Raw genomic sequence first — 17,766 nt, 5'->3', positions numbered from 1 at the left:
AAAGCTTTTGACAATGTTGACTGGAATACTCTCTTTCGAATTCTGAAGGTGGCAGGGGTAAAATACAGGGAGCGAAAGGCTATTTACAATTTGTACAGAAACCAGATGGCAGTTATAAGAGTCAAGAGGCATGAAAGGGAAGCAGTGTTGGGAAGGGAGTGAGACAGGGTTGTAGCCTCTCCCCGATGTTATTCAATCTGTATTTTGAGCAAGCAGTGAAGGAAACAAAAGAAAAGTTCGGAGTAGGTATTAAAATCCACGGAGAAGAAATAAAAACTTTGAGGTTCGCCGATGACATTGTAATTCTGTCAGAGACAGCAAGGACTTGGAAGAGCAGTTGAACGGAATGGATAGTGTCTTGAAAGGAGGATATAAGATGAACATCAACCAAAGCAAAAAGAGGATAATGGAATGAAGTCGAATTAAGTCGGGTGATGTTGAGGGTATTAGATTAGGAAATGACACACTTAAAGTAGTAAAGGAGTTTTGCTACTTGGAGAGCAAAATAACTGATGATAGTCGAAGTAGAGAGGATATAAAATGTAGACTGGCAATGGCAAGGAAAGCATTTCTGAAGAAGAGAAATTTGTTAACATCGAGTATAGATTTAAGAGTCAGGAAGACATTTCTGAAAGTATTTGTATGGAGTGTAGCCATGTATGGAAGTGAAACATGGACGATAAATAGTTTGGACAAGAAGAGAATAGAAGCTTTCGAAATGTGGTGCTACAGAAGAATGCTGAAGATTAGAAGGGTAGATCACATAACTAATGAGGAAGTATTGAATAGGATTGGGGAGAAGTGATGTTTGTGGCACAACTTGAGAAGAAGAAGGGATCGGTTGGTAGGACATGTTCCGAGGCATCAAGGGATCACCAATTTAGTATTGGAGGGCAGCGTGGAGGGTAAAAATTGTAGAGGGAGACCAAGAGATAATTACCCTACGCAGATTCAGAAGGATGTAGGTTGCAGTGGGTACTGGGAGATGAAGAGGCTTGCACAGGATAGAGTAGCATGGAGAGCTGCATCAAACCAATCTCAGGACTGTTGACGACCACAACAACAACAACAACAACAACAACAACAACAACAACATGAACAGTATTTTTGTATTCTGCAAGGCAGTACAGTAATACATAAAATAAGTTCAAATCTGCAGGATTTTGTGGCTGAACTTACAAAAAAAAAAAAAAAAAAAAAAAAAAAAAAAATTATAGAAGTTTCTTTCTTATTGCTTAGCAGTAGTCAGTTTTCGTTGTTTTTAATCCATCAATTTCTCATTATAAAAGGCAGTCAATCTTTTTACAGCATCAGACAGAACTTTCTTAGCCTTTTTTCACCTGATGAAGCAAAAATACTGATCTTATTTTTCCTGTTGTCTGTTTTCACCATCCTTTCAGAAACTCGAAACTCGGCAGTTGTCTTTCTGATGCGCTAAATTGTTTGGTGTCACTTTTAGAATCATATCTTTTTTCATTGTGTCTTGAAATACAGAATTTTGCTTTAAGTTTGGCCATGGGCTCAACAGAATATAATCCAATACCAGTTGCCAATAAAATACATTGTACAATAATAAAACAATATGATGGAAACAAAAAACAAAAAGAGATTATTTATGAAATCTTGCATGAACACATCATGAATAATTTTAGGTGTACCTGAAAACATATCAAAATAAAATCATGAAGCCTTGTAGCAAAAAACATTTTATTTGTAATGAATGGTGAACAAACTGCTTTAAATGAGCTCTTTCTATATTCGTCCATGCCACAATAATACTCATTACTAAGCAGATTTTATTATGAAGCAAATATGTAGGGAGTGACTAAATAATATTCTACAGTTATATTTATTCTATGGACGAAAGTACTTCCGTACTATTAGCATGGCTGTGGGGCTGGGTTCAGTAGGATAAGAGCACCAACAAACAAAATCAATCAAATCCCAGAAATGTAGAATGGGAAACATATTGGGCAAACTTGCAAATTGATAAATGTGTGTTTATGAAAAAGGCATGTGCATCCCTTGCCTCATATAGTGTTGTCCCACAAAAATATGGCACATAGAGTGCTTTGAAGAAGATAGTACCTTGACAGCTGCCACACCAAGACCCACAATACTGCTCAGGCACATATGCCCACTGTTGTCTGAGCACAAAGCATTGATACTGAAAAGTCCATATGAAGCTGACTAACTCATTGTGACAATGAAGAGAAGACAACAGTCAAACCATGCTGTGCACAACATGCATGGTCCAGTACACACTAAGTCCAACATACAATCATTATCTATACACTAGTATTACAAACAGTTATATCAACATGGTCTGTAAGAATAACTGTCATGGTACGACAAACCCAATCTTCGAGTCCTGTGAATATTCCTCAACTATGTTCATTCACATCTTGCCCTTTAATGTTTATGAGGCATACTGGCTCTTGCTTTGAAGTTTCCAAATTATTTCACACTATATCACAAACAAAGCTTAGAGTAACAAAATGTTTATGGCTGCTGCACAGCTGGGTATATGTACATCATGCCTCTGCAACCTTAATCAGTTACCGTGGAAAACTCTTCTGCAAGACATCCAAGTATGGATTACTTGATACTTGTTCTGGATGTTGCAATTTTCATAAATGTTGGTGTAGTTCCAAATTTTATACAAGATAATTTCAGTAAACAATCGTTCCTACATCAGTTGTGGGATGTGACCAACAATGTGTCTATATGATAATGGAGGGGATGGGATATTACTGTTGCATAGTTATTTGAATTGCCAGAAGTGAGTAGTTAAATACACTATTTCAGCTTCTGGAGGTACAAACAGTTTCTGTTAGTAACAAACGTGACAAAAAACTTTGAGTCTTTGTGAAGTATGAGAAATAAATACAGAAAATGAATCACCACAGCCAGATCATCAAAGAACTTTATTTCAGACAACTAGTTTTGGCACAACACTTACAACATCTATATGCCCATTACAAACCGAAAGAGTACTTTCATTCCTTGGCTCATGCATTGTAGAACGCATATAATGCTAGTTGTGGACTTTATACTTCAGGAGTTGTCCCCACAATCACTGCATGGGAATAATTTTAAATACTTCTCTGGCATTTCTAAAAATCCTGAAAATTTATGGTACCGGATATTGTGTACTCACTGGGAAAAAAATTGCCTTCAAAATATTGCAGTGCTCTATAAAACAAGTTATCATCTTACATTTCTATAGTCAATGAGACATTGTAATTAATGTTGGATTTTGTAATAAGGATAGAGAATTGTTAGTGAACACGAAATGCCCCCCCCCCCTCCCAATATATCACAGTTGTTGGGGGGCAGGCTTGTGTGCCTCAACACTACGGGTACCCATACCATAGGTGCTACCACAACACAAGGGTATCTGTTGAGAGGCCAGACAAATGTAGTTCCTGAAAAGGGGGGCAGCAGTCTGGACAATTCACTGATCTGGCCTTATAACATCAACAAAAACAACCGTGTTCTGTTGCTACTGCTAACAGCAAAGGGAAACTACAGCTGCAATGTTTCCCCAGGGCTTGTAGCTCTACTCTAAGGTTAAATGATAATAGCATCCTCTCCGGTAAAATATTTTGGAAGCAAAATAGTTCCTCATTTGGGTATCTGGGTGGGCAGTACTCAACATGTCATCATGAGAAACAAACATGTTTTCTGTATATAAAATAGAAAGAAACTTCCACATGGGAAAAATACATTAAAAACAAAGATTCCAAGACTTACCAAGTGGGAAAGCGCCGGCAGACAGGCACAACGAACAAAACACACACACAGAATTACTAGCTTCCGCAACCGATGGTTGCTTCTTCAGGAAGGAGAGGGAAAGACGAAAGGATGTGGGTTTTAAGGGAGAGGGTAAGGAGTCATTCCAATCCCGGGAGCAGAAAGACTTCCCTTAGGGGGAAAAAAAGGACAGGTGGACACCCCCCCCCCCCCCACACACACAAGCTCTCGCTCTGTGTGTGTGTGTGTGTGTGTGTGTGTGTGTGTGTGTGTGTGTGTGTGTGTGTGTGTGTACACACACACCTGTCCTTTTTTCCCCCTAAGGGAAGTCTTTCCGCTCCCAGGATTGGAATGACTCCTTACCCTCTCCCTTAAAACCCACATCCTTTCGCCTTTCCCTCTGCTTCCTGAAGAAGCAACCATCGGTTGCGAAAGCTAGTAATTCTGTGTGTGTGTTTTGTTCATTGTGCCTGTCTGCCGGCGCTTTCCAGCTTGGTAAGTCTTGAAATCTTTGTTTTTAATATATGGCTCATGGAATATTAGATTCCCTAATTGGGCAGAAGCTAGAAAATTCGAAAAAGAAAATGGAGAGGTTAAGGTCAGGTATAGTGGGAATTAGTGAAGTTCAGTGGCAGGAGAACAGGCCTTCTGGTCAGGAGTAGCTTCAGTAACGAATAACAAAGTAGAAATGCGGATAAGCTAAAGTATTGTGAATGCATTATCATAGATAAGATAGACACAAAGCCAACAACCACCACAGTAGTACAACTTTATATGTCAGCTAGCTCTGCAGATGATGAAGAGATTAAAGAAATGTAAAATGTGTGATCAAAAGGTAATTTCTAAATTTCGCAGGCTTTATGCACCCAATTTTCAAAAATTTTTGTAGCTTGTTGGTACCCATGTGCTTGATGTGTTTACATTTATGGTTGTTTTGAATATTTAGTTTATTGTTGACAATAAAAAAAGTTATGTGTTTTTTCAAAATTTTACTTTAAAAAAAGACTAATCAAAGAATTTGCATTAAGTTTTACTTGATAAAACTGGAATAAAGTGCACCATTGTGTTTGTAATGCTGACAGTGGCTTCTGGTGCATCTTTTATGAATATGACAAGAGTTTATTAGTGGTATAAATGTTTCGAAGAGGTTCGAGAAAATATTAAAGCCGACAACTGCCTCGGATGCTGTACGTCATCAATTACTGAAGACATTGTAGAAGTAAGGAAAATGGTTCTGGACAGTCACTGAGTTACCATCAAAGAGGTTGCCGATGATGCCAGCATATTCTCTGGGTCATGCTACGCAATTCTTTTGGATGTTTTGGGCATGAAACATTTAGCAGTAAAGTTTGTTCCAAAACGGTTTGATTTTGACAAAAAACAAAGTTGTGCAAACATAACTCAGGAAATGCTGAATGAAGTCAACAATGATTCAGAAATTTTAAAGACAATTGTAACAGGTGATGAAACATGGGTTGTTATTGTTGTGGTCTTCAGTCCTGAGACTGGTTTGATGCAGCTCTCCATGCTACTCTATCCTGTGCAAGCCTCTTCATCTCCCAGTACCCACTGCAACCTACATCCTTCTGAATCTGTGTAGTGTAGTCATCTCTTGGTCTCCCTCTAAGATTTTTACCCTCCACACTGCCCTCCAATACTAAATTGGTGATACCTTGACGCCTCAGAACATGTCCTACCAACCGATCCCTTCTTCTTCTCAAGTTGTGCCACAAACTTCTCTTCTCCCCAATCCTATTCAATACTTCCTCATTAGTTATGTGATCTACCCATCTAATCTTCAGCATTCTTCTGTAGCACCACATTTCGAAAGCTTCTATTCTCTTCTTGTCCAAACTATTTATCGTCCATGTTTCACTTCCATACATGGCTACACTCCATACAAATACTTACAGAAACGACTTCCTGATACATAAATCTATATTCAATGTTAACAAGTTTCTCTTCTTCAGAAACGCTTTCCTTGCCATTGCCAGTCTACATTTTATATCCTCTCTACTTCGACCATCATCAGTTATTTTGCTCCCCAAATAGTAAAACTCCTTTACTACTTTAAGTGTCTCATTTCCTAATCTAATACCCTCAGCATCACCTGACTTAATTTGACTACAGTCCATTATCCTTGTTTTGCTTTTGTTGATGTTCAGCTTATATCCTCCTTTCAAGACACTGTCCATTCCATTCAACTGCTCTTCCAAGTCCTTGGCTGTCTCTGACAGAATTACAATGTCATCGGCGAACCTCAAAGTTTTTATTTCTTCTCCATGGATTTTAATACCTACTCCGAATTTTTCTTTTGTTTCCTTTACTGCTTGCTCAATATACAGACTGAATAACATCGGTGAGAAGCTACAACCCTGTCTCACTCCCTTCCCAACCACTGCTTCCCTTTCATACCCCTCGACTCTTATAACTGCCATCTGGTTTCTGTACAAATTGTAAGTAGCCTTTCGCTCCCTGTATTTTACACCTGTCACCTTTAGAATTTGAAAGAGAGTATTCCAGTCAACATTGTCAAAAGCTTTCTCTAAGTCTACAAATGCTAGAAACGTAGGTTTGCCTTTCCTAACTCTTTCTTCTAAGATTCGTAGGGTCAGTATTGCCTCACGTGTTCCAACATTTCTGCGGAATCCAAACTGATCTTCCCCGAGGTCGGCTTCTATCAGTTTTTCCATTCGTCAGTAAGGAATTCGCAGCTGTGACTTAGTAAACTGATAGTTTGGTAATTTTCACATCTGTCAACACCGGCTTTCTTTGGGATTGGAATTATTATATTCTTCTTGAAGTCTGAGGGTATTTCACCTGTCTCGTACATCTCGCTCACCAGATGGAAGAGTTTTGTCAGGACTGGCTCTCCCAAGGCCGTCAGTAGTTCTAATGGAATGTTGTCTACTCCCGGAGCCTTGTTTCGACTCTGGTCTTTCAGTGCTCTGTCAAACTCTTCACGCAGTATCGAATCTCCCATTTCATCTTCATCTACATCCTCTTCCATTTCCATAATATTGTCCTCAAGTACATCACCCTTGTATAGACCCTCTATATACTCCTTCCACCTTTCTGCTTTTCCCTCTTTGCTTAGAACCGGGTTTCCATCTGAGCTCTTGATATTCATACAAGTGGCTCTCTTTTCTTCAAAAGTCTCTTTAATTTTCCTGTAGGCTGTATCTATCTTACCCCTTGTGAGATAAGCCTCCACATCCTTACATTTGTCCTCTAGCCATGCCTGCTTAGCCATTTTGCACCTCCTGTCGATCTCATTTTTGAGATGTTTGTTTTCTTTTTTGCCTGCTTCATTTACTGCATTTTTATATTTTCTCCTTTCATCAATTAAATTCAATATTTCTTGTGTTCCCCAAGGATTTCTCGTAGTCCTCGTCTTTTTACCTACTTTATCCTCTGCTGCCTTCACTACTTCATCCCTCAGAGCTACCCATTCTTCTTCTACTGTATTTCTTTCCCCCATTCCTGTCAATTGTTCCCTTATGCTCTCTCTGAAACTCTGTACAACCTCTGGTTTAGTCAGTTTATCCAGGTCCCATCTCCTTAATTTCCCACATTTTTGCAATTTCTTCAGTTTTAATCTACAGTTCATAACCAATAGATTGTGGTCAGAGTCCACATCTGCCCCTGGAAATGTCCTACAATTTAAAACCTGGTTCCTAAATCTCTGTCTTACCATTATATAATCTATCTGATACCTTTTAGTATCTCCGGGATTTTTCCATGTATACAACCTTCTTTTATGATTCTTGAACCAAGTGTTAGCTCTGAGTAAGTTGTGCTCTGTGCAGAATTCTAACAGACGGCTTCCTCTTTCATTTCTTAGCCCCAATCCATATTCACCTACTATGTTTCCTTCTCTCCCTTTTCCTACTGTTGAATTCCAGTCACCCATGACTATTAAATTTTCGTCTCCCTTCACTACCTGAATAATTTCTTTTATCTCATCATGGTTATTGTTACAAGGCCAGATCAGTCAATCATCCAGACTGTTGCCCCTGCAACTACTGAAAAGGCTGCTGCCCCTCTTCAGGAACCACACGTTTGTCTGGCCTCTCAACAGATACCCCTCCGTTGTGGTTGCACCTACGGTACGGCTATCTGTATCGATGAGGCACACAAGCCTCCCCACACACGGCAAGGTCCATGGTTCATGGGGGGAGGATTTTGGAGGTAATAGGGGTAAAATACAGGTAGCACAAAGTTAGTTGCACCTTGTACAAAAGCCAGATGGCAGTTACAAGAGTTGAGGGGCATAAAATGAAAGCAATGGTTAAGAAGGGAGTGAGACAGGTTTGTAAGCTATCCCCAATGTTGTTCAGTCTGTAACTTGTACAATCAGTAAAGGAAACTAAAGAAAAATTTGGAGAAGGGATTAAAGTTCAGTGAGAGGAAATAAAAACTTTGCGATTTGCTGATGACATTGTAATTATGTCAAATACAGCATAGGATCTGGAAGAGCAGCTGACAGAATAGACAGTGCCTTGGAAGGAAGATATAAGATGAACACCAAGAAAAGCAAAACAAGGATAATGGAATGTAGTCGAATTAAATCAGGTGATGCTCAGAGAATTAGAAATGAGACACTAAGTAGCACACAAGTTTTGCTGTCTGCACAGCAATAGAACTGATGATGATCAATAAGGAGCAAATATAAGAAGGAGACTGGCTACCACAAGATGATCATTGCTGGACGAGAGAACTTTGTTAACATCGAATATAGATTTAAGTGATAGGAAGTCCTTTCCTAAGCATGGAGTGTTGCCATGAATGGAAGCGAAATATATACAGTAAAAAGTTACACAAAAAGGGAGTAGGCCTAGAGGCTTTTGAAATGTGGTGCTACATAAGAATGCTCAACATTAGATGGTCAGAATAAGTGACCAATTAATAGAATTCAGGAGAAAAGAAATTTGTGGCAGAAACTGACAAGAAAAAGGAATCGGTTGATAGGACACATTCTGAGACAAACAAATCACAAAGTCAGCACTGGAGGGAAGAGTGGTGGGTAAAAGTCATAGAGGGCAACCAAGAGATGAATATATTGAGCAGGTTCAAAATGATGCAGATAGCAGTTAGTCAGAGATTAACAGGCTTGCACAGGGTACAGCAGCTTCGAGAGCTGCATCAAACTAGTCTCCATACTGAAGACCACAACAACAACAACACCATAAACATCCGTTACAAAAGAGCCATCAAAGTTTTGTGACATTGAGACTGCAAGTAGGTTTTGGCAGAGTCTACAATACTGTCTGAACTTAATATCAGCAATGTAATTACATACCCTGCAATGACTTCACAACTCTCATTTCACCTATGTTGACTATCATAAAGGTACACAAAAAAATTGTCTAATCTTCAACACTTCCATATAGGCTAGCAGATTTTTATGACGAAGTCAATGCCAAGTTTGTAATAAAATTTGAAATTAAAATAATTTAATGGAGAAAAATATTAAACTATAAGAGTACTGAAGTGCTGTTTATTACTTTACTTTCCATCAGGAGCCAAAATTCCACATATTAGCAACTGACATGTTTAAAAAAAAAATCTATATCCATGTTTCAGGAGTTTTTATCTTGCTGCTTTGGTGAATAAAGAGGGATATGCCGGAAAAATATTAGGACACTCACACTGTTGTGTTTGAAACACTGAAGGTACTTGGCTGAAAGGGGCATGTGAGAATGAGACGATAAGGTCATATTCATGAGGCCCTCTCCTCCTACCCATCAAAACTGATGGATTATGTCAGGGCATAAAAAATATAAGCCACATATCAACAACTGTAATAACGAGTTCCAGCAATCCCATCAATTTGTATTCCCTAAACTGCCAAAGTTTAACCACAACTGGAGTTTATCACTATAACGTTTACCTGCTCTGTTTCATATTTGTATCTTGTTACTAGATCACACGAAATCTGCCAAGCTCCTGCACAGTATTCTTGCTTCAATTTAATGTCCCAGTACCAACAGTGGTAATTTCAAAGTGTTCTTTTCTTGTGTTTTGTTTACCAACAGCAATTATATTGTTAGATAAATAAATATTGTATTTCATTTGACACAAACAACAAGTGCCTATACCTCACAGATAGTTAATAGAGTAACATTTAGTTCGATAGAGAAAACAGCCCATTTTGTATCAATAAAGAATGTTGTTACAACAACAAAGAATCTTATTACGTCGAAGAACATTGTGTTAATTTCAAATAGCTTCACGTTTAATAGAACTTCGTAGAAGTACTTGTGTATTGTAAATAGTTCTACTTCCTATAGCAAAAGTGTGTCACAGTGGTATGCACATTTGTTGGTGTTTGTTACACAATTTCAGTTTTGCTCACAGTATTACTGTCAAAAATTTATTTCTAATATTGTTCATGTTTTTACACAACCTCATAGCGGAACACATCCCATACGAGAGACGAAGGAAATTTTTTACATGCTTTCATCGTCACCTACATTCGATAATCTGTATAAATTACTTCAGCTTAATGAGTATTGCCAGAGAGCATTCACTGCAATTCACATACGTTGTATCCGTATATAAGTCATCTCGACAGACGGAATAGGAGCCACCACATCGACAACTGTAATAGTAAGTTCTTGCGGTCACGTCATATTCCATTTCTTGGACATTCACGGTTTCAAACACAACTGGAGTTTCACAATGTGTGACGTTTAGCTGCTCTGCGTCGTACTTTTTTCTTGTTTCAGGATCACGTAAAATCTGCCAAGCTTCCGTAATTTGCTTGAATTTAGTATCGTCAGTACCAGCTTTCATTTTGTCTGGATGGTTTTTTATAGCCAGTAGATGATAATTTCTCTTCAGTTCCTCAGGCGAAGCATTTTTAGTGCATCCCAATACTGCATATAGATCATCCATTAAGGAAGGGATTCCAGAAACTACGATAACTTATGTTGATCTTTCAGAGCTATCGAATCTGTACATACGAATTAACCCATTTAACGAAAGCACAATACACAAACGACTATTATCTTCATCTCCTATGACGGTGAACTGGTCAAGTGTCAACTCTGCAAAGAAAGGAATGCCAAGAATTTGCAGTACTCGGCACGCGGTGGCTGACGGGAGTATCGAGTGGTGTCGGTCGGACGAGTCCGTACAACTTGGGTTCGGCTTAAAATCGGCCCATTAAGTATTTATTTGTTTATTTTTGATCGCACATCAACTGATTACAATTTTTTTGTTGCAGTCTTCTGGGTAAGTCAGGGCCTTACAAGCGTCACAAATTATTGCCTGGTATTATTTTCTACACAATTTTTTCTAAATTTAGTTGAGAGAACATACATGGACTACATAAAAACAATTTGCTATTGCAATACATAAATTAAGAAATTTACAGTTTGTGACACAGTCTAAAATCTGAGATTCATATATATTTAGAAAAAGGGTCATTCATCATACGAATGTACTAAATATAGAAACTCATCTATTGAACACAAATGATTGTTTAGGAGCCATAATTCTCATTTCTTTTTTAGTTCAGTAATGGGCAATTTGGAGACATTAAGGTGGAAGCAACTCAGTAGTTTCATGCCTGCGTAGTAAAGGTTTTTCTTATAAAGTGTTGTTCTTTGAGAGACATTGTGGGTCCTGTCTCTACCTCTAGTGTAGTGTTCGTGTATTTCTTTATTAAGTGTCTTGTTACTGTCTACTGTTATTATGATATCTTAAGTACATACAGGTTGCGAACAGTTAGCATTTCAAAATCTTAAACAAATTTCTCCACAGTTCCCCGGGACATTTTTTTCCCATAATTCTAAGAGTCCTCTTCTGTAGGAGATGTACATTTTTCATATTACCTTCGCCGCGCGAGATTAGCCGAGTGGTCTACGGCGCTTCAGTCATGGACTGCGCGGCTGGTCGCGGCAGAGGTTCGAGTCCTCCCACAGGCATGGGTGTGTATGTTTGTCCTTAGGATAGTTTAGGTTAAGTAGTGTGTAAGCTTAGGGACTGATGACCTTAGCAGTTAAGTCGCATGAGATTTCATACACATTTGAACATTTTTTTCATATTACCTTTACTGCTGGATCCCCATATCTCTATCCCAGAGCTTAGATGGGATTCAAATAGTGGAAAATATATTTGTCTCAGAGAGGTAATGTTACAAAAAGGTGTCAGTTTTCTTTGGGCATATATAGGAGTAGTAAGCTTTTTGGAAATATCATTTACATGATCAGCCCAATTTAACTGTTCATCAAGTGTCAGGCCAAGAAACTTGGACGATATTCTTTTTTAATGTATTAATCACCCATTAAAATTTGATTTTCATGAGTTTTTTGTCAATACTGCATTTAACTTTATTTTGTTTTCATTAAAATGCCGCAGAATTATGCTTGCTGCAATATCAGAGTGCACTTCAAGTTGTGTATAACTTGGATTATGGCATATTAACGTGGTATCTGCATATAAGAAAGCTGCAGCAGAGTTTGTTATAGACTGAACATCATTAACATGAATAATAAAAAGAAGTTGTCTTAATATTGACCGCTGTGGAATACCAAAATTAATGTCAGTGGTGCTTGATTTGTACACTCCCTCTATAGGGCTAATAGACACAAACTGCTTCATATTTGTCAAGTAGGATATAATCAAATTATGGACTGTGTCTTGAATGCCATAGTTCCACAGTTTGTCCAGCAGTATGGTCATATCAACACAGTCAAATGCTTTTTGTAAATCTATTGCTTGAGTGAAGACTTCGATTACGCTGGATGCTGCTGTAATGGAGGACAGCGCCTTGACAAACCCATACTGCCTCTAGAAATCAATTTTTTGTTACCAGGAAGTTCCAGATTCATATGTATATTACTTTCTCAAAGATTTTGGACAGTATTGGAAGAACAGATATGGATCGAAAGTTTTCTACTAGATTTCTGTTTCCTTTATTTAAAAGTAGGCACAATTCGAGCAGTTTTCAATTCATCTGGAGGTTCCACCTTCCATATGAAAGTTGATAATTGCTGATAAAGGTGATGAAATTTTATAAATACATTTCTTAAGAGTGTCCAGACCAAAACCATATTGTCCTGATGCATGAAAATTCTTCAAACTACCCACTATTTTAATTACTTCTCCTTCACTTGTTGGTGTCAAAAATGTACTTTTTGACACTGCTGTTCCTCTGAATTTATTTGTGATTTCCAAGCTGATTGTTTATGCTGGAGCCAGTAGAGGCAAGGAAATTTTGAAATAGATCTGCTACTTTATTCTGATCAGTTTCTATGTACTATTTATCAGCAAGTGATTTTCTGTAGTATGTTTCCCAGATTTACCTATTTCACTGTTTACTAGCGACCATGATGTTTTAGAAATATTATTTGAGGTTTGAATGATGCTTTGAAAATCTTTCTGTTTTTCAGAATTTAGGAGGTCTATATAGTATTTTTGATACTTTTTGAACTCTTCTTAATTTTTTTCCCTCAAGTCATTTAGCTTAGTATACTCATAGCATCTCAGTTTTTCTCTAGCCTCAGTGACTGAACTCGATATCCACTTTCAGGTTACAGCATGAGACTGAATTCAGTTTTTTAATAAGGCCAGGCTTGATTGAGAATGTAGTATAGTTCACTTGAGAATTTGCCATAACTGCAATGGCTGTTAGAATAATGTCCTATCCAACCTGCTTAGCATGTTATTCAAATGAGTTATATTTTGCTCTGTATTCATCATAATATATCTATAGCAACTGTGTGTAGGAGGCTTTTTTATGTTTGCACCTAGATCTACTGCATGATTGTCTGACAAAGCACTTATAACAACAGAAGGTATAAGATCATATAGGTGAATATCAGTGATTATGTTATCTATTGCAGACTGGCATGTTTCAGTCTCCCTGGTTACAGTGTTTATCAGGTGTGGCACGAACAAAAACATTAGGCTACACTGAAGGTCAACCTGTTTCCAAAACCTTCATTTGGAATTCACATTCACAGACTTCGACGTCTCAAAACCGAGTAAATTAATACCACCACCATAACCAAATCGATCCATTCCAACCAAACTCCAGCTGTACGCCAAGTAACAAAGGCTAGAGCTCCTATATAATAAGTTGAATTGTCCCCTATGTTATGTTGAATTGTCCCCTATGTTATCCTCAACTTGAGGATTTGCCGATGTTTACATTATGGATGGTTAAACAATTCACAAAACTGTTTACAATATTTCTTATAAAATATTTGATATTGGATGTATGAAGCTTACCAAAATGTAAGTGTTGTGTATAAGGATATTTAGACTGCTCTCTTCAAATAAGAGAAAAACTGAAATGTTATATTACAAGGGTATAGAAATGTAGGTTCAGAACATCTATGGTAGTTTGTAAATGTTAAATGTAATGAGTTAAGAACTCGGTACCAATGTCTTGAAATATGAGTGTACCTGTGCCTGTCTATTACATTTTGCCCATTGATAGGCTTTTATTTTTTAATAATAAGTAGGTACTTTAAGAAATGCTGCATTTTTGTTGTACATAGAGGGGGAAAGTATAATTTCATGTTACAGTGAAATGAAGTTTTATTAATAGTTTCATCTATCATTTAACCAGTATTCATTTTGTGTACTTCATGATAGATTTGTTGCTTACTGAGTTGTAGTAAAAACTTTATTCTTTGAAGGTTATGTTACTTGTGCAGGTTCCCTCACAATAATCCGTCAGCTATAAAAATATCTTAATTGTCACTTGTCCTTCCATACCTATGTAAGAAATGGAATTAAGTATTATTCAGTTTGTGTATGTACGTTTATAATAACGATGTGTAAGTTAATCCCAAATATTCCTCTCCACTTTGCGAAAATATCTCAGGGATCGAAAAAAATGAAACGAACTGCTTGAACATTGTTTTTGGCTGGTGGAAGAAATGCGACGTATACAAGGTTTTCTTCCATAAACATATATTTACAATGCACTAATGAGCATCAGGTCCCAGTTTCCAGTTCTCTCTCTGGCAATTTATGGTCCATCTTGTCTTCACTTGGGGAGGAAGTCCAAACATGTGAAAACTATTTTTACAATAGTTAATGCAGTTCACAGCTGAGTCACGAACCATATTTATGACTAATTCTTCAATACATTTAATTAGAAATCTCCACTCATATTGTGATTCATATGTAAATAAGTATAAATCTTTTGTACTCTGGAAAAATACGGTGGACAGTCGAGCTCTGTTATGCATTTTAAATAACAGCATCCACACTGGCCATCCTGTCCGGTCATGTTCCATCATTGCTTCTTGGGAAGGAAAATTTGATGGTTGACATTACCTATCTGTTGTTAATCATGTGACTGCAAAGCTCATTTCCTTATGATACATGGCCATGACACATCTCCATATTTCGTTTTGTTGTAGTTTTAATGGCTGGTATACGTTGTTGCTTGTTCATTAGTTTTGTTATTTGTTATAAATTGTTTCGTTTCGTTATTTCTTTCGTTAAATTCATATTTTTATAATGATAAAAGATTAATTGAAACAGTGAGTCATCAGTATGAATTCTATGATGTGAGTGCAATCAATTACTTGCCATCTCCTACATTTATAAAGTAGATTTCACATACTGTTACCACAGACTAACATAACAGTCGCCACTGCTGTAAGAGTTGTTACCATCTTGACAGCTGGAGCGATACTAGTTCTCCAAGTGGCGAGAAAGGAGAACGTCAGATGCATTGTATGTATAATATTTGTTTTACATCCCTTTCCTACGTAATTTACGAAATGTTTGAATTATTTTTTTGCCTCCAAGAGTTTGTGTACTATCAGAAGACAGATGTTTATAAAACTGATTTTAAAGTAAATTCAAGTAGGTATGAGAATCATGAATCCAGTGGCAAGGTACAACACATTCGTGAAGAAACACTTGTGGCATTGGATAGAAATGCAGCTTACCACGTTGAAATCAAAGGAATATAAACACACAGATTCAAACATAAGAAGCGTAGACATGTAACTCTATATGCAGAAGGGATCGACGCCCCATTTGTCATCCTGTAGGTCTACTGCATTTTAGTCATTGTCGCCTGTTGCCAAATTAAATCACTGTATGTGGGACAAGCAACAACCAAATAGAGGGAGAAATATGCTGTGCGTGTAAACCCCAAGTGCTCAAAGCCAATAATACTGTCAGAAGTGCTGTCATATGTTAAATTTGCCATAAATTTGACATATTCACTAGTTTATCAGTATTGGAGAAATGCTGTACCTTCTGCTTTAAAAGGTCGAATATATTGTTACTTATTCCACATTTTACTTCTATGCCTTCCACATACCTCTGTAATGTATACACAGGTGGAAGCATAAAACATTCTGACAACACCTGTATACCTGAGTGCTGTAATATTATAAATTTAGAGCAAACAGCTTATTTTCATCTTTCCATTTTACAACAAGTTTCTCCTTCAATAGCATGCTAATCTGTCTTAACAATTTAAGTGCATCTTTTTTAAAAAAGTATAGGAATCCTATATCTTCAAAACTACTTTGTTCTTCTTCGTTTGAACCTTGTGATACAGTCTCAGTTGCTGTCTGTACTTAAAATGATAGGTACATTCCTTGTCCTGTAATAGTTTTGCATGAAGTCTAGCGATCTGCACATTCTGACACTTCTGACGCTTGTGCAAGACACGAATAACTGAGCTTGATCTAACCACTTCATCATCAAAGCTGGTCTGTGTTGACTATTCAGATGAATCTAGCACTGATATATGGAGAGTTGAACTGTCTGCTTCTGTGCCACAGAACTATTTTACAGCTTTAGACGGATTGTCGAACCTTAGTGGCAGTTTCCTCTTCATGGCCAGTTAAGGTGGCATCATTGGGATGTCAAACAGTGTGGGTACTTCATTCCAAACGAGTTTATTATTTCCTGTATTTATGTACTGGTTTGGTTGGAAGTGTAGCGAAAAAAAGCTTAACATTAATATAAAGGTAAACAGGATATTTTTTCATAAGATTTTGCCATTTGCTATTCACCAGTCATTTTCTGCTCCTAAAACGAAGCATAAACCAATAATGCACATGTAGTTTGCTAGTGAAATCTGATGATACAGTTTAGTAACATGATGGTACATACCTATCAGGGTTTTTAGGAAACATAAAAAAAACAGATGTGATATCTTTTTCTTGCTCTTGCCGCAATTTATTGCACTACAGATACTCCCGTTTGTAAAAACCTGTGTACAAACCAAAATAAACAACTACTATTCGCTTTCGCTTTCACGATCGAGCCGAATTCAACATTTTTTCTTACTGGCAACTTGGCATGCTGCTGGTACAGTAGGCAACAAAATCGAGGTGAAGTGTCGCGACTGTTATGTTACATTGTGCTGTTAATGTATTTCATATTTTACAATGAAATGGATTTCAGTATGTCTGCAATTTTATGTGAAAAAAGTGCTGTGGAAAGAATCAGATTGATTACTAAGTGTAATTTATTTGTATGCTTTCAGGCATTTGTTACACTTCATAAAGAAATGTACTGAAACCTTCAGACACTTTAACAGTGGCAAAATGCTTTTTTTTTGGGAAGTATAAATCAAGGAATGTATTAGAGCTGTTTGTTTAAAGATGTGTTGTGGAAGGCCTATTTCTTATTAAGTAGCTCTCTGGAATGTGTGTGAAACAGTTTTGCAATCAGTGGTCAATATTTATGTGGTTTCAGCAGTACAAATAAGGCACTTGATTTATTAAAACTCAAATACAAAATGTAAAGAAAACCTATAAATGATGAAGGGAAATGTATTGGGGGTTGTGACTACCAAACAAAAAGTTTGCACTGGACTGGCAACTAAACGTAACCTTAAACAAACCAATGTTTAACAAGATGTGATGGCAGCCCACAACATTATGGTCCTTTTAGTAATTTTGGGTGCAATTTGATGTAAAAAAACTGGTGCTCAAAGTTTCCAAAAATATATATGAAATGCAGATGCCTTGTCACCAAATTCCTTGTATAGTGTATGAAATTCCTCTTCTG

At 37.3% G+C, this 17,766-nt stretch overlaps 1 protein-coding gene across 1 annotated transcript in view; it reads right to left on the bottom strand.

The window, feature by feature from the left end:
* The window catches only part of LOC126281804 (uncharacterized), a 312,553-nt gene extending 302,897 nt beyond the window's left edge, over positions 1–9,656 (bottom strand). Inside the window, exon 1 of the mRNA XM_049981021.1 lies at positions 6,245–9,656. Within this exon, the coding sequence (XP_049836978.1) occupies positions 6,437–7,669 (1,233 nt within the window). The 5' untranslated portion in view covers positions 7,670–9,656 and the 3' untranslated portion in view covers positions 6,245–6,436. The remainder of the gene's footprint in view (positions 1–6,244) is intronic.
* Between the last annotated feature and the right edge of the window lie 8,110 nt (positions 9,657–17,766).

The sequence above is a fragment of the Schistocerca gregaria genome, chromosome 7 (assembly GCF_023897955.1).
Source record: "Schistocerca gregaria isolate iqSchGreg1 chromosome 7, iqSchGreg1.2, whole genome shotgun sequence".
Taxonomy (NCBI): Eukaryota; Metazoa; Arthropoda; class Insecta; order Orthoptera; family Acrididae; genus Schistocerca; species Schistocerca gregaria.
The sequence above is the reverse complement of the archived record's forward strand: the minus strand, read 5'-3'. Positions and strand labels throughout refer to the sequence as shown.